The 24322-nt window shown below is 38.2% G+C and overlaps 1 protein-coding gene across 1 annotated transcript; it reads right to left on the reverse strand.

Annotated features, from left to right (window-relative positions):
- Positions 1-316: 316 nt before the first annotated feature.
- Positions 317-22547, reverse strand: rspo3 (R-spondin 3). The gene is made up of 6 exons (XM_067393652.1): positions 21847-22547; positions 11689-11883; positions 11387-11530; positions 8834-8977; positions 8564-8743; positions 317-1180 (listed from the first exon to the last, which is right to left on the reverse strand). Exons 1-6 carry the CDS (start codon positions 21938-21940, stop codon positions 984-986), a joined length of 954 nt encoding a protein of 317 aa, XP_067249753.1. The 5' UTR covers positions 21941-22547; the 3' UTR covers positions 317-983.
- Between the last annotated feature and the right edge of the window lie 1775 nt (positions 22548-24322).

Here is a 24322-nt window from a genome sequence, read left to right on the forward strand (position 1 = left end):
ATCAATCAATCTATCTATCTATCTATCTATCTATCTATCTATCTATCTATCTATCTATCTATCTATCTATCTATCTATCTATCTATCTATCTATCTATCTATCTATCTATCTATCTATCTATCTATCTGTGTATTAATATTCACAGAGAAATTTAAATGTGGATAAACAATAAATGATGTAAAAAAAAATCACATATTTACATCTTTAAAAAGTGTTATGCTTCACCAAACATTTATGGCTAAGCTACTGTTGTGTGTGATGTATATTTATGCTTGTTGAGACAATGAATAAATTACAAACAAATACAAACTCAGTATTGTTTATTTGACATACAGGTGCTTTTGATTTCTGGTCAGATGGCTTCAATGGAAAGCTCAGATCCTGTTTATACAGACAGGCAAATCAACACTTTGTTCGGAGAAAACTGAAGTTAAAACGTTGCAGCGAGAGTGTTGGTGCTCATCCAGTATGAAGAAAGCCAGTTCATTAGCCATTTACACCAATCAACATGCAGTCTCAGCCTCTGGCGGCAGGCAATGTCCACGGTGGCAGTAAGCATGCTCATTTTTAATTTACTCAGCCCCCCAAAAATACAGAAGTTTATACAACAACTCTACTTTAATGTCACAAAAACCTACATTCAAACCATGATACAGTGCTGTACCTGGACCCCCTTTAAAAAACCATTCCACGGATCATCGGACATGCCCAGCCCCACGCTACACAGTTCAGCCTCAATCCAGCACCAGACCGGGCCCAAGGGGGGTGAAGGGTGCCCTCTGAAGGAGAAGTTCGAGGGGCGTCCTGACTGTCTGCATTTGTGTGGATGACGAGCGCCCCCTCTCTCATGTGCATATACAGTATACGTTTAAATTATACAGGTAGCAGCAACACCCCCTCGGCGAGGGGTTAAGAGGGTGAGGGGGTGACACGGACTGATAGGGGAAAGAAAGGCAGAGGAGCAGCGAGGAGCAGCATCTCTTTATACTGTTCCAGCGTCCCTGCTCTGATCCCTCCGGCGACGGTGCTCAGTTTTGTTTCGGCTTTCCGAATCTTCTCGGTCGATCGTCTCCTTCTCTCGTTCTCTCTTCCTTTCTCGGCGGGCCTCGGAGTTCTCTTTCTCCTGCAGGTTAAAGCGTTTTTTTTTCTCTCCCCGCCGCTGGCCTTTCGCTGGCTTACCTGCAAGAAGCATCGGTGACAGCATGAGTCATTTTAAACATTTAAATAAAATATAATTCTATGTATTTTATCACCTGCCAGGTAAAAATCTGATCACTTAGAGAAGTAACAGTACACCTCTCCTAAAAAAACTACATGATCTGATGTACACTACAGTTCAAACGTATGGGGACAGTAATTTATTTTATTTATTTTTAAAGAAATTAATACTTTTATTCAACAAGGATGCATCAAATTGATCAAAAGTGACAGTAAAGACATTTATAACATTACAAAAGATTTATATTTAATAAATGCTGTTATTTTAATCATTCTGTTCAAAGAATCCTGAAAATTATTATGGTTTCCACAAAATATTAAACACCAGAGCTGTTTTTAACATGTTTCTTGATCACAAAATTAGCATATTAGAATGATTTCTGAAGGATCATGTGACACTGAAGACTGGAGTAATGATGCTGTAAATTCAGCTTTGCCATCAAAGGAATAAATTACATTTTAAAATATATTAAAATGGAAAACAGTTCTATTAAATTGTAATAATATTTCACAATATAATTGTTTTAACTTTATCAAATAAATGCAGTCTTGGTGAGCATAACAAACTTTCAAAAACATCACAAAATCTTAACCGATCCCGAACATTTGAACGCTAGTGTATCATTCATGTCCGCAGCACAAACAAGTTACACGTTACCACTTACAATGTCTTTGCACATTAATCTGGGATACGAGAAAGTATTGTAACCAGAAAAAGTGCACATATAATATGAAGAGTCAGAGTTTGGCAGGCATCTGGGCTGATTTATTTCCCATTCAGGCATGTTGAATCATTCTATCATTCTATTAATCAGGCTTTAGTGATTTTCCCATCATCCCTCATTTCTTTCCCACTCCAGATGGCATTACTCATTCAACCGAAGATGACCATTGTTCTTCATTTTAGGCTGTTTTGGTTGGGAGACATCCCTTCAGCAATCATCACTTCTATTTAAAAGTATTTTTCATAGATTATTAAGAGTTTGAGTGAATCCAGGATGAAGACCCATTTATAAAGTTGTGAAACAGCAGAACCATCTGGTGGGTTGTGTCTACCACAAGATGACAGTCTTGTACAAAATCTATTTCCATTTCATGTTTTAAAGGGATAGTTTACTGAAAAATGGACATTCTGCTGCTATTATTTTCTCACCATTCAAAGCAAGTATTAATATATATATATATATATAACACATTATTAATACAAATTCTAAATATAAATAAATATAATGATATTATGAAAACAAAACAACATTAGTCCTGGTGTTGAGTGTTTATGGGGATATGAACAATCATAAATTTCAGTTTCTCACACAGCTACTTACTCCTTCAGAAAGAATATAGTGCAAATGTTGTGTGCACTATGTTTATGGTGCTTCTTTTTGTGTTTTGGTCACTATGAATATTGTTGTACAGAGAAGTGAAGATCTTCAAAGATTCTTCTTTAAGGTAAAGTAGGCAATGTTTTTCAGAAACACTTTTTGTTATCCTGGTTGAAACTCTCTTCACATCCTGATAGCAATCAATAATAGAAGTAGTGGTCTAAACATTCAGTTTACATTCAGTCTGAATGCAATGATAGAATGTCCTGCCTGTCAACCTATGTATTTCCATACCTGCTCGCGCAGACATCACGTCATCAGCGCGTTCCATGAGGCTATGCAGAGTTGTAGACAGACAGTCACTGAGCACCTCAAACAAACAGCAGCCACCTTTTACAGTTCCTCCTGAACTAAAACAACAAACTTATGCTGAGTCAATTGCATAACAACTGTAATTACGAGATGGAAACCCGTGACATTCTATTCATAGCAGTTCACGTCCTCAGACTCCAAAATGAATCTGCAGCAGTCAGGTAGTATACAAGACAGCGCTCTTTAAAGTGCTTTTCCACTGCATGGTACGACGCGGCTTGACACGACTTGGGCTCGGTTTGCTTTTCCACTAGTTTAGTACCGCTTCACAGTGGGTGGGATTATAGATTGATCATTACAGTTGTGTCGGCACCTCCTCTACTGACCACAATAGAGACATTTTTTTTTTCAAAATTGCGTGCAACAGTCCTTTAAGGCAAGTAATTTTAAAAAGAAATGTGAACAAATGATATTGCGGTGGCTGTTGCTGACTATTTAAATCTAGCGGGTTTGGTGTCTTGTGTCGCAAATCCAATAACGCTTATAGTGTCGATATTCTCTTACCAATCAGTGATCTGCTGTGTAGTATACACATCACATTTTAATATCGGTACGGCTCGCTTGGAACCTCAACCGAGGTTGTACTAAAAAGTACCAGGTACTAGGTACTGTACACAGTGTAAACCCCCCCAAAAGTGAGCCGTACCATGTGGAAAAGCGCCATAAGTTATGTTCATTATTATTGTAATGTTATGTGTTTTGAGACATGATATAATGTAACACTTTGCAGACTCTGCTCTGGCTGTGCGCGTTCATGTTTTTTGGAGGAGGCGTGGCTGATGGGAGGGTGGGATCTTATGCTTTCAAAGCTAGCTTGCTATTGCTAGCCTTTTCAAAATGACCTACCCTACCTTTAACAAAAAATAACAGCATATGGTTTCAGAAGGTTTGAGGGTAAGTAAATGATGACAGCATTTTCATTTCTTGGAAAAATTAGACACTGGAAATGCAGAAAGGTAGGCGGTGACCCATCAATTGCAGAGTCAGAGAATTTTATCACCATTGTGCTCTTGAGCAACCAGTCCGGTTTCTTCCAGGAACACGAATCCTGCAATCAGCGTACAGTACGTCTCTTTGGAATAAACCTGTCAAGATGAGCAACCGAGATGAAGCCGCCCAGCTGAATGTTTGACACCAGAATAAGCTAAGAACCGATAACCACATCAAAAATAGAAAGACTTAAAATACAAATTCTGTTAATATTACTTTATCTCGCCATTGCTCAACACTCACGGCTAGCCAATTGTCAGAGGCTTATCGGTGGGGCACACATGAGGATTGGAAAAGTGCTGAGGTGGACAGCCTCACCCCACCCCCACCCCCCAAAGCAGGCTCTATCAATCAGCCGGACTCTCTCCGGACTCCCTGCCCACTGCAACCCACACTGACCCACACATTCCTGGGGTCCAGCCAGGGCGAGAGGGGGCCACCGCAGCCCCGGCTGTCGAAATAAACTCACCCATGAGGATGATGACTCTTGTTTTGTGACTGAAACAAGTTCAGGAGGATGAAGTGAAATTCACCCCCCAACCTCTCGTGGGCTTGAGGATGTTGTGATTGTACTGTGCATTCTCAACGGGCTGACTCATGTACGGTGTCTGACCGATCAAAACATTCACGCGCGCACACACATTTCACCCGCTGTCGTCACCTCCCCTCTCGCCGTCTCTTTAAACACAGGAAGTTCCCTCCACGCACACTGTTGTCTTTGTCGTAATGATTGGGAGATCAGTGGATTAGGCGTAATCCTCTGCCTTTCCCATAAACCAAGGCGTAACATGACCAGAGCGCTGTGGCGATATTTTTATGGAGATGTTTATTGCCACCCTTTCAGATCTTTTTCAATAAACTGTCAAGCGATGATCTGAATACAAGTGATTTCCTCAGGGATGGACCATGTTCTTGAACATCTGGTCACCACTGCAGTAGCAGATGCAATCCTAGAGGAAAATGTCATGGTTCAGAGGTTGCTCTTTCGAAGCTCATGCAAGAGACCTAATAGAGTTAGTTCATGGTTACATTTACGTATCAATTTTGACACGAATGAAACAATTTATGCATACAGTATAAATACAGTGTCAAATAATTTTAAATGGGTAGCATAGCTCAGTTAATTTGTTCTTGAAGAAATTTGATGAAAAATATATATCGAAAGTTTTGACTTTTTATCTTGAGGACATTGAGAAGAGTTTGAGATGTTGTTCTCATTGGAAATGTCTCCATGTGTTCTCCATTTAATCTCATTGCTATCCAGGATAAACTATTGAGATATTAAAGAGTGAATTTCCTTTCCTATGGGATACTTCTTTAGTTATGAAAGCCTGTTTGTGCCTTCTGAGATTTACTCCAGTCTTCAGTCATATGCTCTTCCTTCCTTCCTTCCTTCCTTCCTTCCTTCCTTCCTTCCTTCCTTCCTTCCTTCCTTCCTTCCTTCCTTCCTTCCTTCCTTCCTTCCTTCCTTCCTTCCTTCCTTCCTTCCTTCCTTCCTTCCCTCCTTTTTTGAATACATATTTTTCAGGATTTTTGATGAATAGAACAGAACATAATTTATTTGATATATCTTTTGCACCATTATAAATGTCTTTATTGTCACTTTGATCAATTTAATGCATCCTTGCTGAATAAAAAAAATATTAATTTCTTTTAAAAATGTTTGTTTTACTTTGTGACAGCAAAAAGCTTCCATTAAGTTCCATAAAGTTGAATCTGAGTATAAGTTTACAGGTGCTATATCTACAGCTGATAATAGACATATGATAATGTGTCTATTCATCATTTCTGGATGAATCAATGGATTGCAGTTCCATCCTCCTCTAAGATATGTTGCAAGAATGGGTTAGAACAAGTTTTTTGTGTCTATCATAGTTGTGTCTATCTAGATGTTTCAACATTGGTGAAACGAGGAGTCATCTGGCTCTGATTATACAATATTCTTGAAAGAGTGATTGAGAGAGGGGAGAAAAGGAGGAGATCTGAAAGTAGGAGGAAGATGAGAGGGTGAAAATTGTGTCAGGACAGATGGAAGAGTGGGGGTGTAACTGTTGCACAGTCAGTAAAACGTGAAATGTTCTAAAATCAACCCTGACAACCCAAATCATCCAGTCTGCTGCTGTTAAGGACACAGAGGTAGAGGTGGTTGAAATAGGATATGATGTCGGGTGCAGTGGGGCACATTTTCATTAATAAACCCTAGGGGTGGGGAGGGGTAGGGTGGAGGGAGGCGTATTGTCGTCCGGGGGCTTTTGGCAGGAGCCAGGCGGGGATTAAGGGCTCTGGCTTGTCCCACAGGAGGAATGCCCGGGCTTTGAAGGCCCAGTATAGCTGCTCTCTCTTAGGGAGGTTGATGCTAGTGTGCAGGGCAGAGGCGCATGGCTACAGGCTAAGAGTTCAGTGGACGATTGAGAAAACACAAAAACAAAAACACAAAACAACAATGGTGGATTTCAATTCCAGATTATCTATCTATCTATCTATCTATCTATCTATCTATCTATCTATCTATCTATCTATCTATCTATCTATCTATCTATCTATCTATCTATCTATCTATCTATCTATCTATCTATCTATCTATCTATCTATCTATCTATCTATCTATCTATCTGTCTGTCTGTCTGTCTGTCTGTCTGTCTGTCTGTATCTCGATATTAAAAATCTCAATGAGCACATGTTGACACTAGGAGTTGAGTCTAGAGTCGTAAAGCCTGAAAGGGAAAGGACAGGGGCCAGACGCAGGGTTGCGTTTGGACAAGCTGTGTAAGAAAGAGGTCAGGATTAGTCAGGGGGAGAACACGAAAGAAAAACAAATGACAAGTAACGGGAGAAGAATGGATTTGGCTGGGCAACAACAAGTAAAGCAGTTGCATGTGTGTGTGTATCAGGAGTGGGGGGCGGACAAGGAGGATGTATCAGTGTCAGAGGGCGGCTTGGGATTACTTTGAGCTGGCGGGGGTCGGACCACTGACCCTGCTGGTGTATGTGGAACATAAACACGGACAGGACAGAACCCCGGCAGATAATTAGCGTGCAGTTGATGTTCCAGGAGTTGGGGCAGCTGGGTAATCACAAGCGGGGGTGAGGTCGATAACCGAGCCTGCAATGTATAAAACGCACCCCTTAGCCGTGGCCCCCGGCTGATCAACACTGCACTGACTCCTCTCTTTGATTTAACATGGAACAAAAAGCCTTTTTGTGCACAAGCAAGGAGGCTGTGATGAAAGAGGGAACACACGTCTAAGATGACATGTAAGCTTTGTTCCTACATAGAAAGGAACTGCATAAGTGACTGATTTGGAACTCACAAAATAACATACAGGTGACTTGACAATTTAATATGCATAAATATATTCTGGGTAAAACAGTTCTGTTAGTTATTAATTATACTGAAATTATTATACTAAAAACAACCAGATCTTTATCAAGACTTTTTCAAGACAATACTTTTTTACTCATTGCATTTTTTTATATATATATATATATATATATATATATATATATATATATATATATATATATATATATATATATATATATATATGTGTGTCTGTGTGTGTGTGTGTATTATGTATAGTCATTTTCTAAAAACAATTAAAAAATTATATACTTTTCAACCAGAAATGCTCATCTTGCACTGCTCTGCGATGTGCCACACATTATGTAATCACACTGGAAAGGTCAAGTGTGTGACGTATAGGCAAAAGTACCAATCCAGTGTCTACAAAGTGAACATGCAAAGACTAAGTCAAATGGCCTTCACAAAAAAAAAAAAAAAAAAGCAGAGCCCTTTGAAATGGAATTGGAACTTGAAAAAATTTGGACCTTCAATCCGTTGGTAGCTGTTGAAGTCCACTATATGGAGAAAAATCCTGGAATGTTTTCCTCAAAAACCATAATTTCTTTTCAAATGCAGAAGGAAAGACATTAACATCTTGTATGACATAGGGGTGAGTAAACTATCAGGAAATTTTAATTCTGAAGTGAAATAACCCTTTAAGTGTGACATGTTTTTTCGTGTTTTTCATTGTTCTTTGGAGTCAGAGAAGTTCACATGTAAATCTCCACCTCCTTTATTTTTTCCTCTCTTCCCTCTCTCTGTGCTAAGGCCCTGAGTGTTTATGATGTGGAGAGCGATGGAGTGTCGAGTTGGCCTGCTGTCTGTCATAAAGCAGCAATGTCCCACAAATACCACTACACAAATAAACATTCAAAACATAACTGGCCAAATATGGTTAAGCTTACAACTGCACAGATCCTTGAATCTGTTCCATGTATTTGTTTTTCATCGGTTGGGAAATATTTCTGTCTCTTTCATTTAGAATTATAATCCAGACGACACAAAACAAGCATTTTTATGATAATAAAATGAGCACAGTCAATGTTTTTTGTACTAAAGATGTGGAAATTGGATAACAGCCTACTAGTAATTCCAAAGTCAATTTAAGTCAAGCATCACTATTATTATTTCTTATGCACAGAGTTAAGGGTTTGTTCTTAGTATTACATTTTGGTGTAAACCTCATCCCATTCTGTTAGTTCTACAAACATGAACGATACATCAAAGGATGCTGCTTTTTACTTTTCTAAGTGATCAGACTTACAATTTTCAGGGAATGATTGGGTCTATTTATCAATAATTATACTGGCCACTTACATCTTCTTCTTTTGACAAAGCAATCCCTCTTTTCAGAAGTCTGTGGGCACTGGCTCCCCATTGGCGAGGGATTCTGTAGGACTTTCCTGGTCCTTGTTTCTTCACCCCATTTGAAGCCGCAGGTTTTCCCTAAGCGTGAGCAGGGGCTCCACTCGCCCCATTCTCCCACTTCACAGTGCGCTAAAACACAGTTAACAAGTCAGTGAAGCCACATAACACACACACAGCACTAGGTCTTGACAGCAGGTGTACAGTATGTCAGAGACTGACCTGTTGGGATGCACTCCATTGAGTTGTTGGGCTCAAACTCATCCGGGCAGATGTGATAACATTGCCCATGCAGGAGGAAGTGTCCCGGCACACACCTCATACACGTGTCACTGTTCTGACAGGAGTCGCAGTCCACAGGACATGCTGTGAAACCATCACATACACACACACACACACACACACACACACACACACACACACACACACACACACACACACACACACACACACACACACACACACACACACACACACACACACACACACACACACACACACACAGTTAAATTCACTAGAATTATTGGGGAGTAACTAACTAAATGTAGTGGTACTACTAAATGGACAACATTTTTCAGTACACTGTAAAAAATGAATTTTCGAACTTTCGAACAGATTAATGGAGTATATTTTACAAGAAATAAACTATTTCATTCTTACTACTTCAAAATTTCACAATTAATACTATGTGTTACTTGACGTTTCTTTGTAATTATTTGTGAAATTTGCTAGAAATGCCTGTGCGAAGATGATTCTACACACACACAAAAAAAAAAAATCAGTGTAGTAGTTAAGCTATTTTCATGACATGTAGTTTTTTAACAAACTACCTTTTCCAGCAAGTAATGGTGTTGCACATCTAAACTCCACACTGTAAAACCCAATAAGTTCAGAATACCCAAAACATTTGAGGAAACTTATTACCTCAAAACATTTAAGTAAACTAACTAATTTTTTAAAAAGTTGGTAGAACTTAAAATTTTTGTGACGAGTGCGGCGGGGCAGAGAGCCATGGAAGCGGATCAAGGCCAGTGTGGTGCACAGGTGTCTCTCACTAACAATCCCGTCACCAACATCCCTTTCCCAACTCATCATAATGTTAATTACATACAGTTAATTTACATAAACATCACATTCAGATCTTGGTTAAATGTTACATAGCAAATAACTCATGCTATTATAACTATCAGAGAGACTGTCATTACATACTTGCATATATGTAATCAAACAACATATGTGGTCTTAAATGTTTTGCAGCTCAACTAACATAACAGAACCCCCTGAATCCCAACATAACACAACATTAAACATTAACTTATATCTCCATATGGCATATATAATCTTGTGCAAAAACACACAAAATAACACTTAATTTCAACAGTTATTTATATGGTCTGACGCAAAGCATGCCGGGAATTAGAAATCTGCTGCAGCTCAACTCAATCATATTAAGTTTAGCTTACTACAATGAAATTTTGAGTTCATGCAACTTTTTTCAATTAAGTACAATGAACGTTCATTATTATTTGAGTGAAACAAACTCATTTAATTTAATTAATTTCACTGTTCGGTTGGCTGTTTTTAGATGGTCCTCTGTCTTATATGTAGCAGTGGAAAGTGTAATTCATTCTACTGAATCGGTTTATTCAGATGGTCCTCTCTTTAATATTGCTGTCGGGCAGAAATGAGGCCAATGCGGCCATTCTAATGATGGACAAAACACTTCTGAAATTCTCAGAAATTTGAGCTTGATTTTGGTAAAATGTTAAAAATATAATAATGATAAATGCAAATGTCTGACCATATATAAACCACAATATCAACTTTGACAATGTGGTATTTAATTATTTAAAAAATACAAAATTTCTGAAAAGTAGCATTTTTGGAGACACATACAAGGTTTCCACCCAACAGCAATGTTATGTAGCTTTCTAGTAAAACGGTTAACTTGGATGGCCCTCTCTCTCATATGTAGTTTTCAATGTCAGATTAATTCTAGTGAGTCCGTTCATTCAGATGGTTCTCTCTCTAATATGTAGATTTTGAAACTTCATGTAATGAATGTCTATGTAAATAAACAGATTAACAAATAGTTTATTCAGACTGTCCTCTGTTTCATATGTAGTTTTCCATGTCAGACTCATTCTTGTGAATCAGTTCTTGTGAATCAGTTCATTCGGATAGTCCTCTCTCTAATATGTACCTTTTGAAAATCTGATTCATTTTAGTGAATCCGTTCATTCAGAAGGTTCTTTCTCTAATATGTAGTGTTTAATCATTATTCATTCTAGTGGATAAGTTCATTTGGATTATCCACGTAAATAAATCGAAGGTTGAAGAAATCGAAATTATTTACCAATGAATATCCATCCACTATATAGTATATTTTCACCTCAGTTGCGTAAATGAGGGTTTTATTAAATTTACTATAAATGTATCTCAGGTTTCATCCTGTCACCATCATTTCATTTATGCAAAACCCCTAATTGTTTTTGTGCCAGCTACAGCTCTAATTAAATGATAAATTACAACATTGGATAGACCAGATTTACCCTTACAACAAGTAACATCAATGTATACATCAAGCTACTTTTTGTTTATAGCTTGTAGTGTAGCAAAACAGTAGCTTGACTGTAGTTTTACTGCTTCAAATCATGATTAGATTTGTAGCTTGGAAAGCTACAGTTTCAAAGTAGCTTCCGCAATACTGGTGACCACACAAAAAGGAAGCTAAAAACTATCTATCATATCTGTGGTTATCAACTGAGAACTCACCAGGGACACACTCTTTCTTGGTATCGCTGGGCACCAGCCCATCTGGACAGCTCTCCATGCACTTGCCCTTGTGCAAGTAGGATCCCGCTCTGCAGCGCAGGCAGAAGTTCCTGTTAAAGCATGAGTCGCACTCTGACCCACACTCTGGAAGACAGGTTATGCACTCATTACCACATTGCCTGAACTGAGAAGAGAATGCTGTAGCATGAATGTCAATGCCCACAGCTTCATTACCGTAACTAAGACAAAGTCGTCTGTAGTGTAAATATTTCAAGGAGAAGCTGAGGTGAAACGTGTCTTACTTATGCAGTCGTTCCTGTCGGGGGAACGGGTGCCGTAGAAACCATTGGGGCAGGAGGCCAGACACACTCCGATCTGCCTCATCCCGTCCCTCTCCAGGTGAATAAAAAGCTTGGGTTTGCACGTCAGACAGCCATTGTAAACGGAGCAGGTCTGACAGCCTCCCTGGCATCCCTGGGTGCTCACGCCTGAACCCTCTGCGGTAGAAACATCATTTTTACATTAGGATCAAATAACAGATGTGCTCAAAATTGAAAATGTAAAGATCTGAGATGTGTAATGGATACACATAATTTATGTATTTTATGGTGTCAGTCTAGGCCTTTTCTTTCATTTGAAAGTCTTTGGAAAACATACTTTTGCACAGCTAGATTACTTAGCTATACATTATGTAAGAGAAAATGTGCAATCAGTTTGTCATAATTGCAAAATAAAGCAAAAATATGGATGTGGACAGATGCAAAAAAGACAAACAATATTATTTTAAAATCTAGCATATTTAGATGTTAGTAAATCTAGCATGTTTATTCTGTTACTGTGTGTAATGTACATTATATGTTTGTCTATTTTAAAGTTTTCTCTTATCAAGCAGTAGTTGCTGTATCATCACAGCTTATTTCTTAGTTCAACTTTACTTAACTTTGTTGCACCACCAATAGTTGCACAAAATGTTTTCATGTTAGTGTTAATAGTCTCACTAGCCTGTTTTCTCATTCTGGCTACTACTAACCTGATTGGCTGCTTTTACACAACTTTCCAAGAGTAAATGGTGCAAGGGATTTTTTATTTTTTTTATCCAACTGCCTGTAAATAATGTCACTGATTCAATAGATGCTTTTGAGGACTACATAATCACTGTATTACTGCCAAAGTTTGCCTAGTGGCATCATATATTTGAAAGCTATTTAAAGTTTTGTTTGAATGTGGATAGTGTGTTATATCAATTCACATTTAATGCCATGGCATATCAATTAAAAGTTTGGGGTCAATACGATTTTTAAAAAGAAATAAATGCGATAAATACACCATTCGCCGTGAGTTTGATTGACAGGGGATCTAACCAATCATAGCGCCGAATCCGCCGTTTTGTCTGACAAAGCACTCGGGGTAGATTAACGAGTAAGTAGATTAACGTTGGTGGACTTGAACTTCAAAAATGGTGTGTACTGACGTCTTTCCGCGGTTGAAACAACATTCCTTCTGATGTTCATTCATGTTTATTTGATGCTATAAATTAACTAGTAGGAAGAGATGATCGGTTCACAAGCCTACGCTACAGCGATCTGTCACGACACACTAAAGAGGCACAAAACTGTATTTTTTGTTTAAATTTCTTAAAAAAAATTACAAAATTTGAAATTTAAGACTTTGTTTAATATCAAAAGTAACCTGCTCTGTCTTGTCTGTTGACGAGTTGTCAGTGTCCTCTTTGCTTTCCGATGTATTTGTCACTGCGTGAGAACATGGTGTGTGGCTTGAGAGCGGCATGGCTTGTCGGATGTAGCAACAATAACTAAAGAGGAAATATATTTGCAATAAAACGACACTTTAGTAAACAGCTTCACATTTCAAGATATAATGTGTAGGAATCCAATTTTTTGGGGAATCTAGAAAACCGAAAAGAAAACCTTGTTTCTCCTGCCAGCACTTAGTCATAACAAAACATACTTGGCATTTACTTGGACATTCTCAACATTTATAAGAGCAAACAGGAATGGTGGGTACAACTAAATGGTTCCAGGTTCTCCGAGGAAAGAACAGAGCCATCAATTAAGGCTACAACAGTGACCATAATGTAGTGTAATAATAAACACGACAGGAAGCACAGTCATCTGTGGATTCTCCCAGCAGAGAAACTAATCAACAGAGACACGTTGCATACCGGGGTTTGCACGCAAATGGCAGCACAGTAGCCTTTGTGTTCATAAGCGCACAAACAGAGCGGCCTCACTCTGACAAAACCCCAGACAGAATCAACTCGTCTCCACTGGAGACCTACAGCTGCGAATTCGCACTGAAGCAGCCCACCACAAATGCATGACGAAGAGCTTTCTCAATGTCCTAGTGACATATTTAGAAAACACTCTCACTCACAAATCCCTTAAGATCTACCCTTAAATTATAGAGTCGATCGCTGACCTGTTATACGACCTGACAACCTTCTGGACAGAACGGATCTGAAAGAAAGAGAGATGATACTTCTGAGAAATAGTCTTGACTGTGTTCAAGGGGATTAAAAGAACCAGGGATTGTGAATAATGTTTATGCACTATGGCCTCATTGTTTTGGCTTGGGAACTGAAGAAGTAAAAGTGATTGAGTTCACAGTTACTGTGAGAAGAACAGACGTTCACTGATCTAATCGCATCCTACTGTAAAGTACAGTGCAGTACCTCACTGAATTCGGCAAGGTAAAAAAAGGAAGGTGCTTCAGGGAGCATCTCTGATTAAAGTCAATCGGTTCCAGGTGTCTCTGAAAGGTCAGTCTCAGATGGTTAAAGGCTCTGCATTTTAGAAGGGAATGACCCGGTCTCAGCATCTGGATGAGGGTGAGGTAGGGGCAAAACATAGATTGGTCTAGCTCAATTTAAGAGAGGCAAAAAATAGCTTCTGCTTCTACTTTCACTTATGTAATTTGAAATGATATGGCTTGAAAGGATGTTACATAGTGAGGATTTCTGCAACCATCAGTAAATCTAAACAATAAGGCAGCAGGAAATGACGCTCCCCAACATCACTGTAACACACAGGCTCACAAAGAGTCTTTTTGCTTGTAAAAAATTCAATACACAATATGATAAAAGACACCAATGTTCAAAAAATTGTAACATTTAGAATTAAAAATCAGAATAAAGACTTATTTCACCATGTAAAAGATAATTATAACTGTTGGCAGTATATTTATACATACACATACTACTGTTCAAATGATTTACTTTTTTTAAAGAAGTATCTTAGTTCACCAAGGCCACATTTATTTGATCAAAAATACAATAAAAATAAACAGCGGAATTTTCAACAGTCTTTCAAAATCCTTCAGAAATCATTCTATTATTCTGATTTAGTGCTCAAGTAACATTTTTTATTATCAATGATGAAAACAGTTGCAGTGTTTTTTTGTGGAAACTGAGGCCGTTTCCACTTGGTATTAAGATGCGTTTTGGTCAATTGGATCACAAGTAGACAAGGGAGACACATACCGTTTCCACCTGGTATTTTACAGTTTTTCTCCATTGGTTTGGCTCATTTCATGAAACAGAAATTACATTCTCAAAACAACATGGACAAACCTCCAAACCACTTGGCAATTGTTCACAACAGAATTGATTTTCTCATTCATTTCATCAAATTGCAAATGTCTAAGTACATGTCTCAATGTCTCAGTACATCTTTGCAAATGATTAAGTACAGGTAGCCTATATTTAGCACAATTTCCAAGAGAATAGATCTTGTTGATCTAAACTGATTGTTGATTCTCAGTCTAATGGTTGTTCGCTCCAAAACGTATCAGCGTCATTTCATTATATAAGTCATCACATGCGCAATAGTCTGTTTAATTGTCAAAATTAGTCAAGAACATAATACCATGAATACCATATATGAATCCTTGGAACATTTGATAAATTTATTACAGCAATTGACAGTCAGGTGAAACTAGAACTTGACTAACGAAGGAGCTTTATTTACAGCACTGTAGGCTGCATATAATTTTCATTGTTTTTTGTTTGCGTGTTTATTTTACTGTATATTATGCTGTATACATTTTCTTTTTACTCTGATGGAAGTTACTTTATGTGTGTGAATGATAATGATTACAATTTCTTTGGCAGTATGAGTGCAATGTGTGATGTCAAACCTTGGAGGCTACTCTTACCCTAAAATCCTATTTATTTTTTCAGTTTTATACACAATTGTATTCTGTTAGCTAGACAAAAACTGTACAGTAAAGGTGGACATGAGGGATATTTCAATGGTCCTCTGCCATAGTGACAAAACATCTAAACATTTTGACTTGCAGTGCTTACACAATGCCAAAGGGACGAAGCATTTTGGGGGCACTGACTGTTTAAATGATAAGGAAATTTAGTTTTGAACTATGAGTGAACAGTTTTGGGAGAGATATGAGCTTTTGCAAGTGAGCTATAGTGTTGTGCTGAATTGTAAGACTTTTTTGCCAAATGATCTTAGAGTTTTGAGAATATAATTTCTGTTTCAAGAAATGAGCCAAACCAATGGAGAAAAACTGTAATCCATCACATTTGTCTACTTTCAACCACTTCTGTCCTGATTTTTTTGTGGGGAGGGTCTATGGGCGGGTAAATGTTAGGGGTGCCGAAATTAATTGTTGCATCGATGCATCGTGATGCGGACGTGGACGATTCTGCATTGATGCAGTAATAGACCTTAATCGATTATAGCCTATGATGTAATTCGCATATACGCATGTCAGTCATGCGAGTTTAAAATGGCAGAAGAATATTAAAAACTCTGTTCAGACCTAAGTTTTATTTGAAGCAGATAAAATAAAAAGGGAGTTCATATATCTGACTGCTTGTAGACTATTTACTGATGAAAATGTAGCCATGTGCAGGATTATTGAAAACCGAGGATGCAAAGAATGCATTGTGAAATCGAATTGAATCGAATCGTTGACATGATAATCGAATTGAATCGTGAAACCAGTGCCAATTCACACCCCTAGTAAATGTATGTTTTTTTTCAGACGTTTCAACCTAACGGACAAAATAAGCTCACGCAATTTATGAACGCGCCCAGAAATGACGAAAAAAACATACAGAGAGCAGCAACTTTCATTTCTGCTCTGATAGCCACGCCAAACGTTATGGTTAGAGAACATTCTGCTTGGTACGTTTTTCGTCTTCAAACCAAACTTGGGTCTCCAGCCGGCAAAGTTTAAATCTCATCTGGATTGCGCGCTTTTCATAATGTTAACATGTTAGGTCATTAGGCAGAGAGTAGGCGGTATTTAGTGGCTGTACTTTGAACACATTCAATGAGCGTCTACACTACGAAGGCAATTCGGTCGAATACGTATTCAACTACCTTTGGAAGTGGTCGAAAGTGGACAAGCTCAAAATGGTTTACACCCTGTTCACACCTGTATTTAGCGTTGTCCACTTGTAATCCGATTGACCAAAACGCACCTTAATAACAGGTGAAAACAGGGCCTTTGATGAATTGAAAATTCAAAATAACATTTGAAATATACATTTTTTAACATTAAAATGTCTTTACTGTCAAGTTTGATCAATTTCATATGTCCATGCTGACAGACAGATTAGATAGATAGATAGATAGATAGATAGATAGATAGATAGATAGATAGATAGATAGATAGATAGATAGATAGATAGATAGATAGATAGATAGATAGATAGATAGATAGATAGATAGATAGAGCTGTTTTCAACCTGCTCTTACATTCCATACTGAACTTGGGCATCATTGTTGTTTTTTTTCCTGTCTCCCTCCCCTGATTTTTCAGAGTTCGGTCTTGGCTGCCAGATTGCCATAGATCAAGGATATTCTGTTTGACATATCTAAGCAATCTTTACAACTGCTGTCCATTTGCCCACATGTGTTCCTGCCAAAGCTCTCTAATTCACAGAACGCTTTACACAGAGGAATTCTGCCTGCCCTTGCACTGCCACAGCCTCTGGGTCGTCTTGCATAACAACCACACGAGCACTCCTGAAATCCGAACGTTCGAAATCGCTTTGCCACGGTTCAAACTCAACGACCACAAAAGCAAGCATTCCCAGAATCTACCGGTAAAGCGGCAGAGTTAAAACCTAATTAAATAACAAAATGTCAGACATCAACATTAAACAAAAGCATTTGCTTATTGCCCAAAGACTTGTGGTCTGAGTTGGTGAGGCAAGCCGACACAATTAATTTCCTGGGATATTTACAACATGGGGAGGCCACACACAAGCAGAGATAATTTACTAAAAAACACAGCCATGCTTTGATTCACAAGGAAATTATTTACCACATACTGTTATTGACAAAGCTGTGTGGGACGTTATTTGTAAGGCTTCTTTTTAAACTGAAATGGTGACCTCACCTTTCATATCATCTGTGACCTAGAAAAAAGTGTGTTCCTGTACCACAAATACACTCACATTAAAAAATAAATACTCTTGAAAAGCAGTCATATGCATAGAAGACATTCTGATATTATAAGTATCAGATGTTACAAATACTTTGGCATTAAAAGGTGTCTATTTTACATGCAAATCAAAGCCTTGTGGCTTCTACTTGCAGAGACATAGAAATGCACACGCAGAACACAGGAAGTGTTTGAGGTCAGATGACCGTTTGGTCACTCGCTGTAAACTGATAAATTAGTCTTGGTCATTCACCCAGGTTTCTGTCCATCAAAGACATTTCAAAGTCTCTTAATTAGCAGCCCTGATGATGGCTGGTGCATACAAGAGGGGGTCATCATGTTTGACACACTTCACTGTCAAAGTGTTATACAGCAAAGATTTGACCTTGCATTTAAAGATTCATCACCCTGCACACCTGTATCTATTAATAACATCACTTTGGAATATTTTGATATATTAGTCAAAATCTGATTAGGGGTAATTAAATGTAATAAATCAATTAAATATGTATTTTATTGGAAAATTAAACAATATTTTTTATTAAACTTTGATAACTGCCTTAATCTTTTAAACAACTGAGAAGACGGTGATCAAACTACATTTTATAAAAATCACGTCAAGTTTATAATATATATTACATCAGCACATGAGAGTCGAATTGGATGACTAAAGGGACTCATCTCAAGATCACTCATTTAACAGTTCAAATATTGCCAAAATTATGAAAAAATAAGTCAAGAATAGAAAATTATTGAAAATATTCAAATCAGGAATGTTAGAATCAGAATGCATAGTTTGTTTGTAGATAAAAAATATTTTTTTTGACGGATGTGCATAAGGGGTGAACCATGTTTGATTTTTGAGTAATTATAAAATGTACTGGAGACGTTCAAAATGCTTTTTTTGCGTATAGTTCATTATACTTATTTTACGGAATTATGTTTATTTAAGTGCTTATATAAATTACATTTAGTAAATGTTTGGCTTGTCAAAAATGTTATATTCAGCTGTTGCAAATTCGTTGACTTGAAAATCAAGTTCATTTTTTACAAGGAGAGGAATGGTTTTGATGCACAAAGTTGGTTTTATTGCCTATATCAAAAAAATATTTTATTTAAACCCATGAAAATGCAGATCCTGTTGTAAATCACTTTTTAAAAGTGTTGTATTAGCAGGTTTTTACTCATATAAACTGATCAAAAAATATGCTGAAATGAGTGAAATAATTCTGCTCTTTAAGGATAACCCAAAATTGTTTCCTCTTTAAATTCAAAATGACAGTTGTGTGCTTAAGTAAATAGCTGTCAAAGTCAGATTAGACACATATTTTTCTTATATGCCACATAAGAGCACATACTTAGTATGCCGAATAATGTCCTGACCACAGCCCACAATTCTGGCATCATCTCAGTTTTAAACAGAAAATATGCCTAAGGGTTTTGTATTTTGAATTCCATAATATTATTTTGTTCTATCAGACTTGAAATAACCCAGTGAACACCACATAGCCATGATGGCATTTTTGTGGCTCCCTGATACCAAAAGTTATTCTCTTGCTCTAATTGGCTTTGTCACTACTAATTTGGACCACATGTTTATACATTCATTCTATAATCTAGCATTTAAAGCCATATTTGCAAATTACTTTTTCTTATTAAAATAAACATCATACTCAGTTCCACAGTCCTGAAGCCTGTCATGCATGCATTGATTTCAAAGCCGAGTTTTCCCAAAATTACGTTTCTTTCTCCCATATAAAGCAAAAATGTTAATATAAACACTTCATCCAGGGTCATAACCACCACAGACAGTGAGGGGGGCCATGACCTCCAAATTACACTTAGTCTGCCACAATCCTGAGTGTTTGGTTACATCCTTGACTTAATGCTTCTGATTAAAATGGCTTTTGAAAGAAACTGGGAATTTCTTATGTTGCCTTCAACTAAAACTATTAAACTTTGTGCTATAAATTATAAAACATGTACCAGCAGCAGGTCTTTTATGTCCTCAACTACAAAGATGCCCCAATGGCCATGTGAAGGTGAAAGAGAGGTTCGGGACAGAAAATGTGTAACTAAATTAAAAACTGTGTGTATTCAGCATTGTGACAAACTGGAAGAATCTGGAAGCGCAGTTTTTTTTTTTATCAATACTAAACTTAGTGATACATGTCGCGTCTCCGCGAGCAGGAACAGTCAACAAATGCGTAAAACGGACCAAGCGCACTACAAAGGGTTTTCAGCGTAATGCAGTGGCCGCTAGAGAGCGATCCAAACAAGAAATTGGACTGGCCAGATACTAGACTAACAGTTCACAACGACAGTATAATAATAATAGTGAACAAATTCATGCTTTCATGTTCCCTGCGCTAACTAAAATAACAGCACGAGACCGTAAAGCAAAACGTTAATTGTCAACGGAAGTTAGGCTAACTCAAGAACTGCATCATAGCCAAATACATGATTTAAATCACATTATAATACCAGCGGTCTGTTCCTCGCCGATGTAGGCTAAGCTATGTGTCCAAATCAAACCAGACAAGCGTCTACTAGAAAACATCTGTCGTGACTTGCGCGGATATCTTCTAACTCGACGTTTACCTCAGCGCAACATGTCCCATCAGAGGTTTATCTAGGATGACTAAGTAGCCTAGCTGTTTTCTCCCTTCCAAAACGCACTGTAGTGACACAAATGTGGAATAGCCCTTAATGAAGCCATCAAAACGAAACCACGAGGAACACAGACAGTCTTTAGTGACAGGCGCAGTTTCACTGAGAGACGGGCTCATCTCAAGCAACAGTTGGCAGGGTTGCCAGGTCTTTGTAACAAACTGTTCTAAAACCAGACTAATTATAAGACCAAACCCCTTAAAAACAAACCGATAGCAAACTACAGTATTATAAGCATTCTAAAATCATTAATATGCACTTTCAAATTGAAACAACATATTAAAACATTAAGTTTATTTGACTATTTTCGAAGTTTGCAATAAAAATGTAACCGGGCATAGGGTTGCGTGGATAATGTACACAGCGCTGCTATTACTTCATATGGACCTCATTCAGAGTAGAGACCATATTGAATTTTTCCCGAATGAAAACGAGGCTGAGGGAGATAGACGTATACAGACTGTTCAATTGTGCAACATTGAGAAAAATATCCCCCCCCCCCCCCCAAAAAAAAAGAAGAAGAAAATAAAATTACACATGACATGACCTATAAGACTACTGAACTAGTGAACAGAATAAAATAGCATACGGCATTTACCCTGAGTAAGGTTATTAGCCTACTTACTGTTTCACTACATTCACTGCACTGCAATTGTTTCTTAATCACAGATGGTCTGCCTATATCTACGTAAAATATATTTCATTTAACTTGTTGGCTGGTTCTGGTTGAACAAAACACTCTTTCCATTTAACCCTCACACCACAGGAAAAAAAAAAAAAAAAAAAAATTAAATAAAATCAACCCACTACCACAAATGTGAAGTATTTCTGCTGGAAACAGCGCATTTGGCAACCCAGGCAGTTGGTCACAAAATACAAACGGAGAAAACAGCGATATACTCCTGTTGTCATAAGAATAAAAATAGCATATCTATTTCGATAACAATAACACAAACACAGTTCTTCCAGCTGGTTAGAAATATTTAACTGCTTTAGTTATCAGCTGCCTATATGCCGAACCACAAAAGAGATTCCTTTTAGCTTTTGGGTTTTAGATTATTATTATTTGTATTATTATTTGCAATGGCGCGTCTTCATTGACAAGAAATAATAATAAAAAAATGTTTCTTTCTCATAGTAAACCTTTACTTTAATCAGTTTCCTATCACCGGATCATTTTGCCATATCAATATTCTCCCATAAGCGATCTTATAGCTAAACAATAATTTTACATTTTAAAGTCTTTTAAAATGAGAAAAAGTATGACATATGTTTTAAAAGCGATTGACACAAACAGCCAGTACGAGTCACGGTGCAGGTGTGCGCAAAGCATCAGACGAGCCGCGCGCAGAACTTACGTTTGTGTTGCCGGTGCCTGGAGCCGTGATGCTGACAGTTTGTGTATTCCATACAATGCAAGATCAAAACAATGGAGATCAGTTGTAATTGCATAGTAATCAGGGGAATGATGCTTGTCTTGTCAATTTCAATGTCCCTTTTCGCACTTTGATCTGTGCAAAACTCAATATGTTATTCCTAAATTGGGCAGAAGCCCCAGCTCTGCTCACGCGCAAGAGGAACAGAATTTTCAATGGCCCAAATGCACCTGGGCCGATTCGGCAGTAACATATTGGAGGCAATCCACATATGTGCCACTGTGAGATATCCAAAGAGAGAGCCACTCATTCCATGGAAACAATGAAAGTGTTAGTTCTCCATCCAGCGCACTGTAAGCAAAACGGGGAGAAGGGAATCAAATTAGATTGACATGGTGATAAATTCGGATTGTCTTCCTTAATGACTGTATGTATTCCCCTCTGTGATCCAGCACGACACGTCCAGGTGTGAAGGTTACTTTATTTATTGAGCCTGGCATGTAGGAGGTCCTCGCGTCATCCTCATTCACTCTCAGTGAAACTTTGGCGCTTGATTTGTAAATAGTCGCCGAAACTTCGCTCTTCTCTGTTCAATCTCTATAGCTCACAGTTTCACGGTTGAGCAATTCACTATCTCTCCCTTTCTCTCGCCTGCTCCCAACTCGTATGCTCGTCTGGTAACTGATGACTTCAGCTCTCTGCCGTCTCTTTCCCCCCTCTGAACTCCAAAGTTTATTTAGAGGGCGAGCCCCCCACGTCAGACACCCCACGGGCTACCAACACTCGCTTTTTTCATTATATCACGTTTTCCAAAACTCGAGAACTTGAATGGAAAAAGCAGACAGACAGACAGACAGACAGACAGACAGATAGATAGATAGATAGATAGATAGATAGATAGATAGATAGATAGATAGATAGATAGATAGATAGATAGATAGATAGATAGATAGATAGATAGATAGATAGATAGATAGATAGAAAAATAGATAGATAGATAGATAGATAGATAGACAGATAGACAACATAACACATTTATCCAAGAAGACATTAACCAAGAAATGAATCCATTACAAATTCATTTCTGTAACCTTTGTATTTATTAGGTTAGTTAAGCCTTTTTACTTGTATTTGGAATACATTACACTATATAATTTTCTCAGGTTCCATATTTTTATTCAGATATTAATTTTTAATTAATATTAACTGGCTGGCTATACATGTTTGCGATAATAGAGAAAGTTCCATTGTGATCCTCTAGAGGGAGTCAGTGCTATAAGAGCCACAGCACAGAACTGCATATGGGCAAATAAACTGCGTGTCTTTTGTTTTAGCACGTCTGAGATGCATTTTCAGTTGATATGCATGCCATGGCCACATAAAGACAAATCCTTGATTTTTTGTCTGTGTGTGTGTGTGCTGTGGAGCATAAACAATGGTGGTGATCACTGGTGTACGTGAGAGCGCTGCACAGCGCAGTGGTTCCCTCTTCTCCCACAGGGAAGCTTATTTACACGTCTGGCAGTGGGATGGGGAGGCCTGCTTTTCTTAACCAGCGTGTTGATGTTTATAAGAATATGAGGTGGACCAATGTTTCCCCTGTTGTGGCTGCTCCATCAATCACAATGGGTGCAAAGGGGAAAAATGCCATAAATTTTGGAGGACTCCTTCTAGTAAAGTGCAGTTTTTCGTGCCCAGTATTGCTGGAGATTGAGGTCGCTTTTCAGATTAGAGGGATTTAACAGCCGTTTTTTGTTCTTGATTATTCATTAATGAGTAGTCTTTGGTAAATTCAGCTGTAAGGGATAAAACATGGTTTAGTCTGTGGTTGTCGATGTGGGGGGTGGACATTCCAAGGGAGTTGATCTTCATATAGGAAGGGGGGACAGAATAAAGCCCCTCTTTGTGCCCCCTACTCCTCTGATAAATTAGTCCCAGCGACAAGCTCTAACGGGGAGCGGGGAAGAGGAGGTGAGGTCATTTGGTCACTCTATGCGACGGCCGATGAGAGAAGCCGTCAGCAGCCTGAAATGAAGCCGGGCAGGTGCACCACGCCGACAAGGAGCAAAGGTAACTGAAAATGTGTGAGGCCTGCAATATCACACATGGAAGCAGTCAGCGTAAATGGCTGCATGGATGCTAACTGCGCTACTTTTGTCTAATCCTGACACTGGAGTATTTAAGAAGACCAGACACAGTATATTTTTATTACAGGATCTCGTTGCTCCAAGAGGCATTACAGAGTGGACCACATGGCTCCATGCACTCTCATCCATCCTGATCCCATCACATTCTCCACCCATAAACCTCACGGACGAGAGATCCCAGTGCAGGCAAAGGTGTGATGTGCTATTGTGCAGAGCTGACATAATAAGTAGGTGGCTGCGTCATGAAATACTCTTATTTGGGGTGGAGAGGATTAGAACAGCAGTGCACAAGGTAGTTTGCGGTACTGAAG

Source organism: Chanodichthys erythropterus, chromosome 2, assembly GCF_024489055.1.
Source record: "Chanodichthys erythropterus isolate Z2021 chromosome 2, ASM2448905v1, whole genome shotgun sequence".
Taxonomy (NCBI): Eukaryota; Metazoa; Chordata; class Actinopteri; order Cypriniformes; family Xenocyprididae; genus Chanodichthys; species Chanodichthys erythropterus.